The sequence below is a fragment of the Mastigoproctus giganteus genome, chromosome 4 (assembly GCF_048544385.1).
Source record: "Mastigoproctus giganteus isolate SK-2022 chromosome 4, ASM4854438v1, whole genome shotgun sequence".
NCBI classification, from domain to species: Eukaryota; Metazoa; Arthropoda; class Arachnida; order Uropygi; family Thelyphonidae; genus Mastigoproctus; species Mastigoproctus giganteus.
The window spans coordinates 145,946,369-145,960,823 of NC_143578.1; the positions used below are offsets into that span (position 1 = coordinate 145,946,369).

At 38.1% G+C, this 14,455-nt stretch overlaps 1 protein-coding gene across 1 annotated transcript in view; it reads right to left on the reverse strand.

Moving 5' to 3' along the window:
* LOC150087117 (protein O-linked-mannose beta-1,2-N-acetylglucosaminyltransferase 1-like) overlaps nucleotides 1-14,455 on the reverse strand; it is a 275,054-nt gene that overhangs the window by 84,892 nt on the left and 175,707 nt on the right. The window contains exon 12 of the mRNA XM_090372379.1: nucleotides 6,006-6,078. Coding sequence (XP_090228505.1) covers nucleotides 6,006-6,078 — 73 coding nt within the window. The remainder of the gene's footprint in view (nucleotides 1-6,005; nucleotides 6,079-14,455) is intronic.

Sequence of the window (14,455 nt, forward strand, 5' to 3'; positions counted from 1 at the left end):
CTTTAGCCGCGAGAGGTTCCAAGCCGGTGAAAGGTTGAAGGGAAGTTTAGCGTTAATAATGTTGAGATCAGAATGGTGACGGTACCATTCGATGGTGAGGGCTTCATATTGAAGAATTCTGTAGCTCGATCTAAGTTTAATAATAGTGATGGCAGAGTCAACAAGAGGGGTGTGGTTGTGGGTTTGAGATGGGTTGTTAACTCAGTGCAGGATTGACTTGTCTTGAAACTGATGAAGTGGTAGTATGCGCGGGTATTGGAAGTTGTGGAGGAACTGAATTTGGTGGTAATGCTGCCGATGTAACAGGTGTCGCAGTTCGGTTGGCATTTTATGAGATATATTAAGTTATTGAGATCATTGATGGGATATTTGTGTGTATCTTTATAAGAATTAAATAGGGAACCTAGTTTATTGTAAGTGGAGAAGGTGAGGGAGATGTCGGTATCTTTGAATGTACGTCAAAATTGTGCTGCGAGTTCACTATGGTAAGGGAGAACTATGCGAGTATTTGTCTTGTGACTGTGTCTGGTGGAGTTATTAATACTGTTTTTAACGGTGGATATTGTGTGTTGGATGAGTTGAGGGGGGTAGCTCCTGGCTATGAATTTATCAGTAAGGTATTGAAGTTCATTGTGTAGATCGTTTTGTGAAGAGGTGAATTTGAGGTGAATTCACCTCTTCACAAAACGATCTACACAATGAACTTCAATACCTTACTGATAAATTCATAGCCAGGACTACCACCAAATTCGGTTCCTCCACAACTTCCAATACCCGCGCATACTACCACTTCAACAGTTTCAAGACAAGCCAATCCTGCACTGAGTTAACAACCCATCTCAAACCCACAACCACACCTCCCTTGTTGACTCTGCCATCACTATTATTAAACTTAGATCGAGCTACAGAATTCTTCAATATGAAGCCCTCACCATCGAATGGTACCGTCACCATTCTGATCTCAACATTATTAACGCTAAACTTCCCTTCAACCTTTCACCGGCTTGGAACCTCTCGCGGCTAAAGTTCCCACGTGTCAAAAAGAGCATCATGGGAGTTTAGATAAACTTTAAATACAACACGCACACTTCTCTTCCATTTGCCGACTGATGACGGTTTACTCACGAAAGTCCTTCGTAATGACTATTGGCACCACCGGTCTCTCTTTTTTCATTTACATCTTTCAAACTCTTTATGACAACCAAGGATTGGAGATCTGCATTTCTACTTCCTTGCGCTCATTTTAAAATCTGTTTAAAATATTTTCACCCCATTCCCCACCTTAGTTCTTTTTAATGTTTCTTCCAACCTAAATTTAACCACCATCTATCAAAAAAAATTTATTGCAGATTTATACAAGGTGAGTACCATTTGCTAAGCATTTGCTATTCATTTTTTAGTCAGATTTATCACGGTATTATAAGGTTACTATAATTTCACTATTATCTACATTTATTAATGATACTGATGAAGGCATACCAGGCGTAATGTCTAAGTTTGCAGATGATAAAGGTTGGCAAGGTAGTAATCAGTAATCAGGGTACTGCAACAAGATCTAGACCAAATTGAGCTGATGGGCTCAGAAGCGGCAATTGAAGTGTAACATTCAGAAATGCAAGCCACTTCATATGAGGAGCAGTAATCCAGGATTAACATGCCAGTTGTGTGATACCACACTCACAGCAATGGAGAATGAAAAAGTAGTGCAGATAGGTTACCAGGAGAGATCATGGGTTTTGTCAATAATCTGAAAAAATATATTGAGGTAATTGTCCCATTATATGAGGCAATGGTTAGGCCACATCTTGAATACTGAATACAAGGTCCAGAAGCCTCATTTTAGGAAGGATGTGGATCTGTTGGAATGGGTGAAAAGAAGAGCAACAAAATTGGACAGGGGAGCAAAAGGGTGCTCTTACCAGGAAAGGCTTCAGTTCTGCAAATTGTAGTGTCTGCAGCTTAGGCACCTGCAAGGAGATCTGACTGAGGTGTTTAAGGCCTTAAATGGATCGAGTAAGCACAATACTGATGGACTTCTTCCTCTTACTCAGACTACACACATGAGGAGGCAAATTCAAATTGAAAAAGGTAGTTGTAGGCCAAATGTGCGCAAGTTTGCCTTCAGATTGAGGGTGGTTGATTGTTGGAACAAATTCCAATCTGGTGTTATAGAGGTAAGTAGTTCGCGAGTCAAAAAAATTGGAAACTTTTTTGACTCGCGAACTCTCTTCAACATAATATTTTTATAGCGAACCACTAGGCCCACATTCTCTGAAATCGTATAACAGTTCTGAATTTTTATTATAAAATATTTACAGTACTATGCTTTTATAAGCAATATTGCATAATAATGTAAAATTATTATTAAGTACCTATACATAAGAATGGTCTTTGTGAATGAAAAAACAAATTTAGTATGGAAAACATTTATTTAACACAATATACTGTAAGATGGTAAACTAATTATAAGGAATCGTGGGAGATTCTGGAAGCCTCATTTGAGGAAGGTTGTAGAGTTGCTAGAACGAGTACAGAGAAGGGTAAAAAGACTGGTGAAGGGAACAAAGGGGTGCTCTTATGAAGAAAGGCTTAAGTTCTGCAAATTGCAGCTTTTGGAGACTAGGCACCTGCAAGGCAATCTGGAAAACAGAGACATCAGGATACTTATGAATACCAGAGAGCCTTCTACAAGAAAATTGGGAAAAAGGAAAGCAATAAACCCTCCAATCAGCAGGTACTCGAGAGTTTCTGAGACAAACTGTGGAGCAGCAACATTAGCCATAATGATCATGCCCCTGAATAGTTCTAGAAAGAAAGAAAACCAAGAATGTATGAGAGATCACAGAATTGGAGATTTGGAAAGAAGAAGTAGTACAACATGCAATAAGGAAGTCCCACAACTGTGAACTCGGACACACACACACACACACACACACACACACACACACACACACACACACACACACACACACACACACACACACACACACACACACACACACACACACGAGCGAGCGTAGTAGTTCACCCAGATAATAAGACGCCTTGACACAATCCTACACTGACTCAAGGAATCACCTTCATGAAAGCTAAGGACAAAAACACCACAAACCCAGCAAAGTACGGACCAATCACTTGTCTCCCAACAATGCACAAGATCCTGCATAATTAAGAAGATATCAGAACACTTGGAGAGCCAGAACATCAGAGCCAAGTAGGAGAAGAGATGTAAGCAAATGAGCAAAGGATACAAGGAGCAACTACCATTGCTGCTGCATTACACAGTCCCAGTACTAACATACTGCTTTAGAATCATAGATTGGACCAACACCAAGCTGGAGGAGATTATGAGATCAACCAGGATAATAATTACCAAGAGCCGCCGCTGCCACCAACCACCACAGCCACCTGAAGTTGGCCATCGAGAGATTGACCTTAACCTGGAAAGAAGGAGGGAAGGGACTGACTGACCTCATTTATTGAACAGAAGAAGCCAATTAAGAACTTGCGGAATTTACTTCAGGGAAAACATAGCACCAATCTACCAAGCTATAAGAAAGATAGACAAGCTCCACTCACTCAACTTTAACAAGGAGACCACACTTACACAGATAGGAGAAACAAAGACAGAAAGATGGGAAAAGAAAACACTCCATGGTAGACACTACAATGACCTCCAACACTTGGCTTGCAAATGGAAGGCTCTTATCCAAGCCTGAAGGGTTAATGCTTGTCATCCAGGATCAGGTAACCAACCAGGGATACTGGAATAAAAGCTAACATGTTGATGATGCCACCTGGCCCCAAAAACAATCCAGCACATCACTGCAGGATGATCATCCACACAGAGAACACTGAATTGTTTCCAACTTCAGTGTTCATAGACATGGCCAGGTCACCATGATAATGCATCAGAAGCTAGCAAAAATAGCAGCTGATCAAAGAAAGTTTATCATATTACAAGTACAAACCTCAGGCCATACTAGAGATCCCTACTCACAGATCACCTTGTCTGTCATTATGGCACTGGGACAGTGCCATAATAACAGACAAGATGATCCCACACAACAGACCAGACATAACCCTCATCAACAACAAGAAGGAAATGGCCACCTATCTGAGTGACATAGTGGTAGCCAACACCAGCAACCTCCAGAAAATATAAAAGAAAAAGATCAGGAAGTCTCTGACCTAAGACAGGAAGTCAAAGAAATGAGGCATATGGAACAAGTAATGACCCTCTTGATCACCATGCCAACCACCGGCATGGTGCCACAGAGCCTTCATAAGAACCTAGCAGCAATAGGCCTCCCAGAGAACACCTACATGGAACTCCAGAAGCCATGATCCCGAAAACCTGTAGGATAGTTATTACTGTTAGTTGTTCAACTAACAGTAATAACAATAATAGTAGCTGGACTCAGCCAACCACCCCATGCACTTGGTACCAGTATCTGTCACAGAAGGAAAAAATCCTATGAAGGAGAAAAAGTTCAAACCCCCCCAGCTGGTTACCATCCTGGCACGTGCAGCCAGGCTAGTGATCTACTATCTCAAACACAAACATGTTCTAATAACTATTAAGGGAAACCATGTACTGCATCTTTATCAGTATAAAGTAAAGTCATTGAAGAAAGACCCTAGCCACCTAGGATTTAGTCCAACCATTAAACAGTAAAATCACAACAATGTCACTTACAATAAATCCTGTATCACCATAAGCAGCTAGGCTTCAATCCAGCTACCAAAACAGTAGATTCACAATAACATCACTTGCTTTAAATCCTGTATCACAGATGTGTTCAATACTGCAGACACTCCTGCACTGGGTCAAATTTGTACAAAATCACTCTTCAAGATCATGTCTATAGTTAGTCAGGGGACAGGCAACGAGATTCAAGCCGGCCATCAGACAATACTAGTAGTATGATGACTATGTCACTACTGAAGAAGTCACAAAAGTTCAGACATTTCTGCATAAAACCAGAATCATACATGATCACCAGGGTGATCAAGTATGATTGTATTGCGTATTACATGAGATGTAATACACAATATTCAAGTGATGCATGGAATAGACAAGTCACTAAAACAACCTCCGAGCAGCACAAAGGGTTGCACAGGGCAGCCCACTTTTTAGCATTAGCATTAGCAGAGGCATTTGATGCAAGAAAGCAAGCTTATGCAGTATCAGCCAAAAAAAAAAAAAAAAAAAAAACCACTTCCACTTCACCCCTCTGTTCGTTCGAATACAATATCTGTCCACAACACAAGGCACAGCAGTGAACTTTACAATATCTGTCCACCACACAAGGCATAGCAGTAGAATCAGCCCTCACACAGTGTAGCAACCATTCCCCTGAGATACAAAGTTCACAGTCAGTCATCGAGATAATTAAGAAGTGTTTAAGGAGCCTCAAAGCAACACCAAGAGTTGCACAGGAGAGCAGTCATCCACAATACTAGCATAATATATGAAGTCCATCACTTTCAGAAACACAGAGGCCAATAAGAAAAGGTTCAAGATGATCTCCAACAGCATGAGATGCTGTGCAATGTAGATGCACAAGTTATGAAGATTGAGAAGCTTCACTTACACAGGTACTATGAAATGATTTCTCAGTAGCCACACTTACACAGGTACTATGAAATGATTTCTCACAAAAGAGAATAATGCTATTATTCCATATTTCTATTTTGTTATATTAGACTATTACAACACACCTGACAACCAACTTCTTAATGAAAATAAGCAGAAAATGGCAAAATTTAAAAAAATACAATTTTAAAATAGTTTTATTATTGTTTGTGAAAAGAAAAGATGGAGAATGGCCGAGTTTTTGCAAAAAGACAGAGAAAGGTCAAATTAAGTAAAAAAGGCAGATTCCCCATATGTAACTAATACCAACACTTGTCACAGAATTACATGCCAATCACTGATTGATTAAATTATATTAAGGATTTTGGACAATTATTATGAAGACAAAAAAAAAAAAAAAAAATACCTGATCATTCCAAGCAGATATGCAGTAGATTGAATCATCCTCTTCTAACAGTCGCAAGGCTTGGCTGAAATAGCTGAAAGACAACAAGGAACTTTTGCATCCCTTTAATTGAAAAATGAAAATAATAATAAAAAAAAATTATCCAAATAAAATGGCCAAGTTTTCAAATCACCTCAAAAAGTCTATCACAAATAATTAAAGATAAAAATATGTTGAACCATAAATACTTATTTAATTTATCTAATATAACTGAAATCAATGAAATGATACAATAAAAGTTGGGATTTTCATTTTGAAAGGAAATACAGTACTCAAATAATAAGTCTTTGTGGCTTCCTTTATCATAAATATTATAGCTGCAGAAGCTAAATATCAAAACAGTTCCTGCAGTTGTAATCTTGAGCCTAATTCATTTCACAAACATAAATATCATGAAGTTCCTCCAGGGTTTTTGATACATGCTGCAGACCAAGGCCCAGAAACATTTTTTACCATATGATCAACTTTAAAAATAAACAAGGTCTCAAGAACAACCCATCATTTTTTTATAAGTGTATTTCTGCTTTAAATGAAATATGCTTGTATTAGAATTATTATAATTCATTTTTATCATAAAAAAAAACACATTATGTAGCTACATAAAAATTGAAAGTATAAATAAAAACTAAATCAGGAAAGTAATTAAAGGTTTGATACTAGTGTTTCTCAGAAAATTATATTTTTATTTCTTATGCACTCTGACCAAAACATACTTTGGAACCGATCATTCATTTGTGATCAACCATTTTCTAGCCCCTGCTGTAGATAAACAAATGCAACTATAAACATGGGGTTTGCTAAAATTTGTAGTAAATGTCTAAATTTCATTGCTTACCTCAGAATACAACAATGTAGGCATCTTCAATGGCACAGAATGCATCCATACAATAATTGGTATCCTACATTGTTTGTCTGAGCATAACATAGTCTATCACTTCAATGGAATTTGAAATCATTCGGGGATCATCATTCATTGCGACTATAGTGTGATACATCATGTATGCCATAGTTGAATGCGATAATGTGTCCTTACATTTCTACATAAAGAAATCAAGGAGGTAAATCTGGTGATTATTTCAATGAAGATGGACTGACAGAGAACGGGAAAACCCCTGGCTTCCCTGCTCCACAGACATAATCCCACCTGATTTATTAATGTAAGGAAATGTTATGGGCAGAGATGGTCTTATGATCCATATTATAAACACCACTGTGATGATAGAAACTGCTATGCTGAAACCAACATGGGTAGGAAATCAATTACTGGGTGGATATACTCTGTGCTATCAAGGATGCCGATACTGAGGTATACCAAGCTAGGCAATTATAAATGGAGAAAATGATTAAAAATTTCAGCAAACTGCATTCACTATAGTTGCATTCATTTGCCTACAGCAGCTATTCAAAGTCCTGGAATAACCTTGCAGATGCTTTGTATATGGTATCAGTTCTAATTTCAATGATGTCCATTGCCAAGCTGCTAAGTTCCACTTACTTTTTCAGACACTCTCAAGAAAATTTCTTCAACCACCATTCACACTCATTTGTCCTAATTACTCATTCTTCAATTCTTTCCACTTTAAAGGGGGAAAGGTGTATATGCCCACTCTGAATTTCATTTTGCTTGTTGTTTTTCACTCCTTTTGCAACAATACTCTTATCACATTGCACTGCTACTTGCATCACTTAGATGCTGTTTGATGTGCATATACATCAAACAGCATCTAAGTGATGTGTCACTGAAATATATATGAAGTTGCTCCTCAACATTAAGAAACTAATGGCATGTGGAATGCATTCTCTCACAAACAGGCAGTAGCAAGCATGTTAATAATATCTATCTGTTGTCTCTACTGCTTTCTAAAAATGATAAAACATCTGGAAACTTTGGATTTTTCAGCTTTTTTTTTGGATATTTGCCTTTCAAAAATCACTTAAATTATTTTTAAAAGGCATTACATATAAGAATCACATTTTCTGATAATGTCATGCAGTAAGTGTTTGCCTTCATTTAAATGTTTCTAATGTGTTTAAATGAAGACAAATACTTACTGCAATTTTTGGTAAACTCACAAATTATTTGAAAACTCAGGATTTTCCAGGTTTTTGTTGCAATATTAATGCAGTTATTCCTGGCATTCACCCTGTATTTGTACATAATATTGTTGCACATAAAACACTGCTATACAAATTGGAGTAATATGGCATTAAGGGCAATGCTACTGCCATGGATAAAGGGGTGGTTGAGTGGGAGAAGACAGAGTGGTTATCAATGGGTACTGCTCTTCTTAGGGTTCAGTGCTGTGCCAACTGTTTTCTATATTGATGAAGGCATTATCAGGCTTAATATCTAAGTTAGCAGTTGATAAAAAGGTTGGTAAAGTGGTTAATCATCAGAGTAATCACGGTATGCTACCGCAAGATTGAGACAAATTAGATAGATCGGCTGAGAAGTGGCAATTGAAATTTAATATTGACAATTGCAGGGTACTTCATGTGGGAAGCAGTAATCCCAGATTAACATACCAGCTATGTGATATCACACTCGGGATAGTGGAGAAGGAAAAAGATCTTGTGCATTTACAGTTACTCGCAGGGGAGGGAAGTCATAAATTCTCTGAGCAGTGAATTTATACAGGTACGGCAGGCCAGCTCATGGTGTTTTGTCTGAGCAGATTTACAAAATATTTATTAACACATTCATTATTCTTTCTTTTTTTGCATTTTATATCAGTGGCCAGGTTAGGCTCAATGCCAAGAATCTGAGCCTATAGAGACAGAAGCCATGCTTATGAAATATGAACATAAGGCCCAAAGGAAGCTCACTGGCACACATGACAAGAAGTAGCATCTACCTTTCTATGGCATATGGCATTGCCCTTGTTCATTGCCTAAATGGCTCTATACTACCAAATATCAGCTGCATGTATGATAATTGGAGGAAAACATAGTTGTAATTCGGTCCTTGAGGCTGTCACAGACATTCTCTCAGATATGCCAGACAAGTTGTGCTTGCTACCCTAAAACGCTGAGAGAACTGATATTCGGGTCAAACTCAAGTCAAGTGGACGCAATTTCGGCAAAGTCCGGATGGTCTGTGACAGCCAAATCCTCTGCTTGCACCTTCACGATGGTGGGACTGTTAGTAATTCTGGGTATAATCCCCATGCGCAAGCACACTGTGCGTGACCACCCAGGTGCGAACCAACATAAGCAGGGGTTGGGTTATGGCACCCACACCACACAGAGGAATGATGCCCCTCTGTGTTACTAGGCAATATTAGGTGGTAGAAGACTCTCATCAACCAGTACAATAACCACCACTTTGCTTACTGGAGACTGGAAGTGGTGGAACCCATGTTTAGTCTCCAGAGCTAAGTTCTGGACAATCCACCGCCATCTCTTCCATCTTGTAGTATGAGTGATGTTTTTTGAGGTTATGACGAACACCATGGCGAGATCCAAACTTCCTTACATTTCCAGGGTACAGCTCTAAAATGGTGTTCACAGGGCGGCAGCTAGTCAGTACACTGGACCGAATCTATCGGTAATTCTCTAGGAGACTTCTGGATCAGCTAGTGTATAATCTTGCTGCCTCTACACTGCCAGATAGCTACTGGAGGAAGTCCGAGTAGTGTGTATGCGGGGGGAATTGTCGAGGCCACGTTATGTCAGGGATCTGGGTATATTCTTACCATATGTACACCATATCCAAAAATTTCATTACTTCATACAGCATGTCCTTCTCCCCTTAACTAATTCAGCAAACTTATCTGCGAAAAGATCTAAACCTTCCAAACACTTCCTAGTTCATTTCAGAAATATATGTGGTCTCAGTTCTAATCTCAATGATGTCCATTTCCATTTACAGTCTGCCAAACCCCATGCACTTTTTTTGACAGAATCTTAGTTATCGGTTGATTCAACTCATATGTCCAAATTATTCGCTGTATGAATCCTTTCGCCTCAAAGGTGGTACTTGTGCATATGTCTGTTCCAATATTCCCTGTCAGAGACTTGGTTATTTGGAATCTCCTCTTTCGATCTTCTCTGGCTTAAAATCTCTCTACCTCATTCTGTCAAATTCATCTGTTGTCTCTACCGTTCTCCTAATTCCACTAATCATTTTGAACTCTTTAACTTCCCCTTTTTGCAACTTGACTTTCTCCAGTCCAACTTTCCAGCTGGTTGAGATGCTGAGGCTTTTGTAATTACTAATGACCTCAGACAGACTGTTCATTTACCTACCAGAATACCAGACAATCCTAACCATACAGCCAACACACTTGATCTTTTTCTCTCAAACAACCCTTCCAAGTGCACATTCAAAGTGAAGTGGTCCTTTAGGCACCTCAGATCACAACTTGGTGATTGTATTTTCTCCAATGAAGCTTTTATCTCATGGCTATTCCCAACCTAGTGTTGTTCGGAATTACAAGAATGCAAAATATGATGTCCTGCATTATTTATTTTCTTCTTTTCCCTGGTCAGATTACTGTTTCAAAATTTCTGATTTCAATGTTTTCTCAGATCGTGTCAGCAAAATAATTATTGTCAGAATGGAATCCTTTATTTCACATTCCACCTTAAAATCACATCCTTTATCTAAACCTTGGTTTTCCAATAAATGTGCTAAGGCTGTTCAAGAGAAGAATGTTGCATATCATAATTGGCTTGTTTCCAATTCTTCAGTTTCATTTTCTGCCTACACCAAACAATTGCTCACAACAATTGTAAAGCAGTTATTAATCAGTCCAAACTAGATTTTGAACAGGCTAAGAGTAGAAAACTTGTTTCTTGCCCTAACAGTAGCTGAGCATTCTGGTCTCTTGCCAAAGCTACTGGCCACAACCTTTGCTCATCTCTGTTCCCACCTCTGTCAAAACCAGATGATTCTATTGTCACTTCAGCCAAGAATAAAGCTGACCTGCTAGCATCCCATTTTTCTTCCAACTCATGTATTAATGATCCTGGTAAAACACCTCCAAGCATGCTCCATTCAATGCCTCCTGTGGTCTTCCATCAAAAGGATGTCAGAAGGATTTTGACGAATCTTGATGCTTAGAAAGCTCCAGGTCCTGATGGTATTTCTCCACTTGTTCTCAAAATCTGTGCTCTTGAACTTATTCCTGTTCTTTGCCACCTTTTTTCACTTTCTTATTCCAAAGACGTTTTTCCTTCTGCTTGGAAATTTGCTCATATCCAGCCAGTTACTAAAAAGGGTGACAAATCACTCCCATCCAATTATCGTCCCATTGCAATTACTTCTACTCTTTGTAAAGTAATGCCAAAATCAATTAACTGCTAACTCTTAAAACTATCTAGAAACTTTCCGTCTGATCAACGATTGCCAGTATGGATTCCGTCGGTGTCGATCCACTGGTGATATTCTGGTTTATGTTACCCATTTATGGACAAATTCAATGGAAAAGTTTGGTGAAACATAAGCAGTTGCTCTTGACATCTCAAAGGCTTTCGATTGTGTTTAGCATAAAGGTCTTCTAAATAAGCTTCCATCTTATGGTTTGCCAACTGTTTTTTGTAATTGGTTATACAGTTTTCTCTCTGACCATTCACTGAGTGTGATGGTAGATGGCTCTCTGTCTTCTAACTTCTGCACTAATGCTGGTGTCCTCCAAGGTTCAGTTCTTTCCCCCACTCTTTTCCTCTTGTATATTAATGACCTTCTTCCATTGACCAGAAATCCTATCCATAGTTTTGCTGATGATAGCACATTGCATTCCACTTTCCATTTTGAGAAAACTTGCCCCGCTCAATCAGCTTCAACTTCTCGAATATCCACTACTAATTCCTTAAATGCCAATCTCCAGGTAATTCTCCAATGAAGCAAAGACAACTTAGTTGATTTCAATCCTTCTAAAAGTCAATGCTGTTTTATATCTCACAAAAAGTATTCTTCTGCTCCTATTTTTATCTTTGGTGACACTCCGATTTCTAGGTAAGATGATATATCTCTTTTGGGGATTACCCTGACTTCTAATCTCTCTTGGCACAAGCACATTACAAATATTGCTTCCTCTGCATTTAAAAAACTTGGTTTTCTCTTTCACTCTAGGCGTTACTTTTCTTCCAAACATCTGTTCACTCTGTTCACAAATTGCAAACTCGTTCTATCATCATATATTGTTCCAACATCTGGGAGGTGCCCCCAAAACCTCTCTCAGGTTTCTAAACTCCATTCAGAAGCCTCATCTCTAACAGACTTTCCACTCTGTCTCATAGACATACTGTTTCTGTTGCATGCCTTTTCTACAGATACTTCCATGGGCACTGTTCTTCTGAATTGGCTTCTGTAATTCCTGCTTTCTCTTTCAAAACAGTCCGAACACGTGCTGCCACCAGCCAACATCCATTTACTGTTAAACTTCAAACTCACAGAACCAAATTTTCATCTTCCTTGTTTATTCATTCAACTGTCGTTTTCTGGAACAGCCTTCCTTCAAACGTATTTCCTGAAAATTAGAGTCTACAGAAGTTCAAGTCTAATGGCAACAAATATCTTCTTTCATCTTCTCAACCTCTAACCCGCGCATGATACTAAGTACTATAGGTGTTCTAATACCTCCCGTGTGTTTGGGGTTTTCATAAAAAAAAAAAGAAGTTGTAACACTTTACCTTCAATGTCCCAATCAGTATGCATGATTCTGAGCATAACACATAAATTTGTTAACTTTATCTGATAAATGAGCTAGGTGGGGGCCATAGTTTATGATCTAAAATAACTCCTAATGCTTTAGAAATGTAACATTAGATAATGAGTGATCTTGATGTTTTATCAAGATGTCAGATCACCTTTCGTTAACAGTTTTGGTTTTGTCAGGGGAGGTAGGCCATTAGTTTATTTGTTATACACCATGTAGCAAGTTCTTTTAAAACTTCATTTGAATTTTTTTTCTATTTCCCTTGTGGAATTTTAAGTAACAAGGATATTAAATCATCTGCATATGTGACCGTACTGGTTTTATTCCATATAACATGATGACTGTTTGCATTTCTGTTGATTGTGGAGGTGAAACACATCCATAATACCTTTCTACTCTTATGCCATATGTGATCTGGCTATAGTTCTGGCTTTTTTTAAAATTTATAAGATTGGTGATGGTTGGATACTTTCAGAAGAGATTCCAAGCCTTTTCTCTTTTCGTAATACTGCATTCAATGTCCTGCCATGTAGTGCATGTTTATGATAATTTTTGGATGATTGAGATATTGTACTTAAAAGTTACTTAAAGTTACTTTTAAGTTACTTAAAATTCCACATTAATACCTGGTTAGTGGAATCAGTTATAGCAATGTCTATAGACTGAGTAGTGATTATTTTTTCATCTACTGTCACAAGAGTTGTATATTTTGTCCAATTAGCTTTATGGAATCTCCATCGTTTTTTGCCATCACAACATATAACATTATTTGTTAATATTCTGCAGACCACAGGAATATTAAATTAAATGTACCATTTAAGACTGTTCATTCATGGAGTAGGTATAGGACTGGTGAATACATGGAAATGTCAATGGCAATGTTGTTCCTGTGAGTAAATGGATTTATGTTTCAGCTTAAGAAATTAAAGATTCAATAATAATTCAATAATTAAATAATTTTTCAATAATTTTCAATCAGTTTTACTTGTTTGTCTTTATGGTGAAATCCACACAGGGAATGGTGTTCATTTATATCTGCCATGATACAGATCAGGGGTGGTAACTGAGTCACTAACTCTTCAAGATTTAGTTATGTATATTGTTCATTTGGAGGAAGATAAAGTGAGACTAGTGTGAATGTAAACTGGACTGAGATTTGCACTGCAACTGCTTCCAAAATTGTTTGCAGATGATGTATTTACATGAGATCCTGAAGTCGATTAAAATAGACACTCTGCCATGTGCACCCCTGAATGGAAATCAGTCTTGTCTGTAAGTACCATAATGGTTCACTGTTACATTTACTTATGGAGGCTGGTTCATTTCAGATTATATTTAATCAATCAGGTCACGAATGCCATCGATGTTACTGTGGGAACCAGAACAATTCCATTGTATTATTGTATGCGTTATATTGGTTTCATATTTGTGTCTATCTTTTTGTGAAAGGTGTTCTGCTTGTATCATTCAGGCTTTTTCTCTTTTTTCAGGAAATCCAGATAACTGTCCATCTCTTCCTAAGACTGGTTCAGCCAAGGCTTCTTTTCCATTTATATCCATATGATCTTGGACAGAGGGTTTGACTTTTGTTTCTAGATCTTCAGCATTTGTGGTTGGCTGCAAAGTAGAAGACATGTTTGGCAGAATTGTAAGTGTTGTACTGGTGGCAGTGAAGACCACTTTAGTGTTGAATCTAGCATTGAGCAGGTCCAATCAGCCACAGAGATGGTGGGAGGAACTGAAACATTG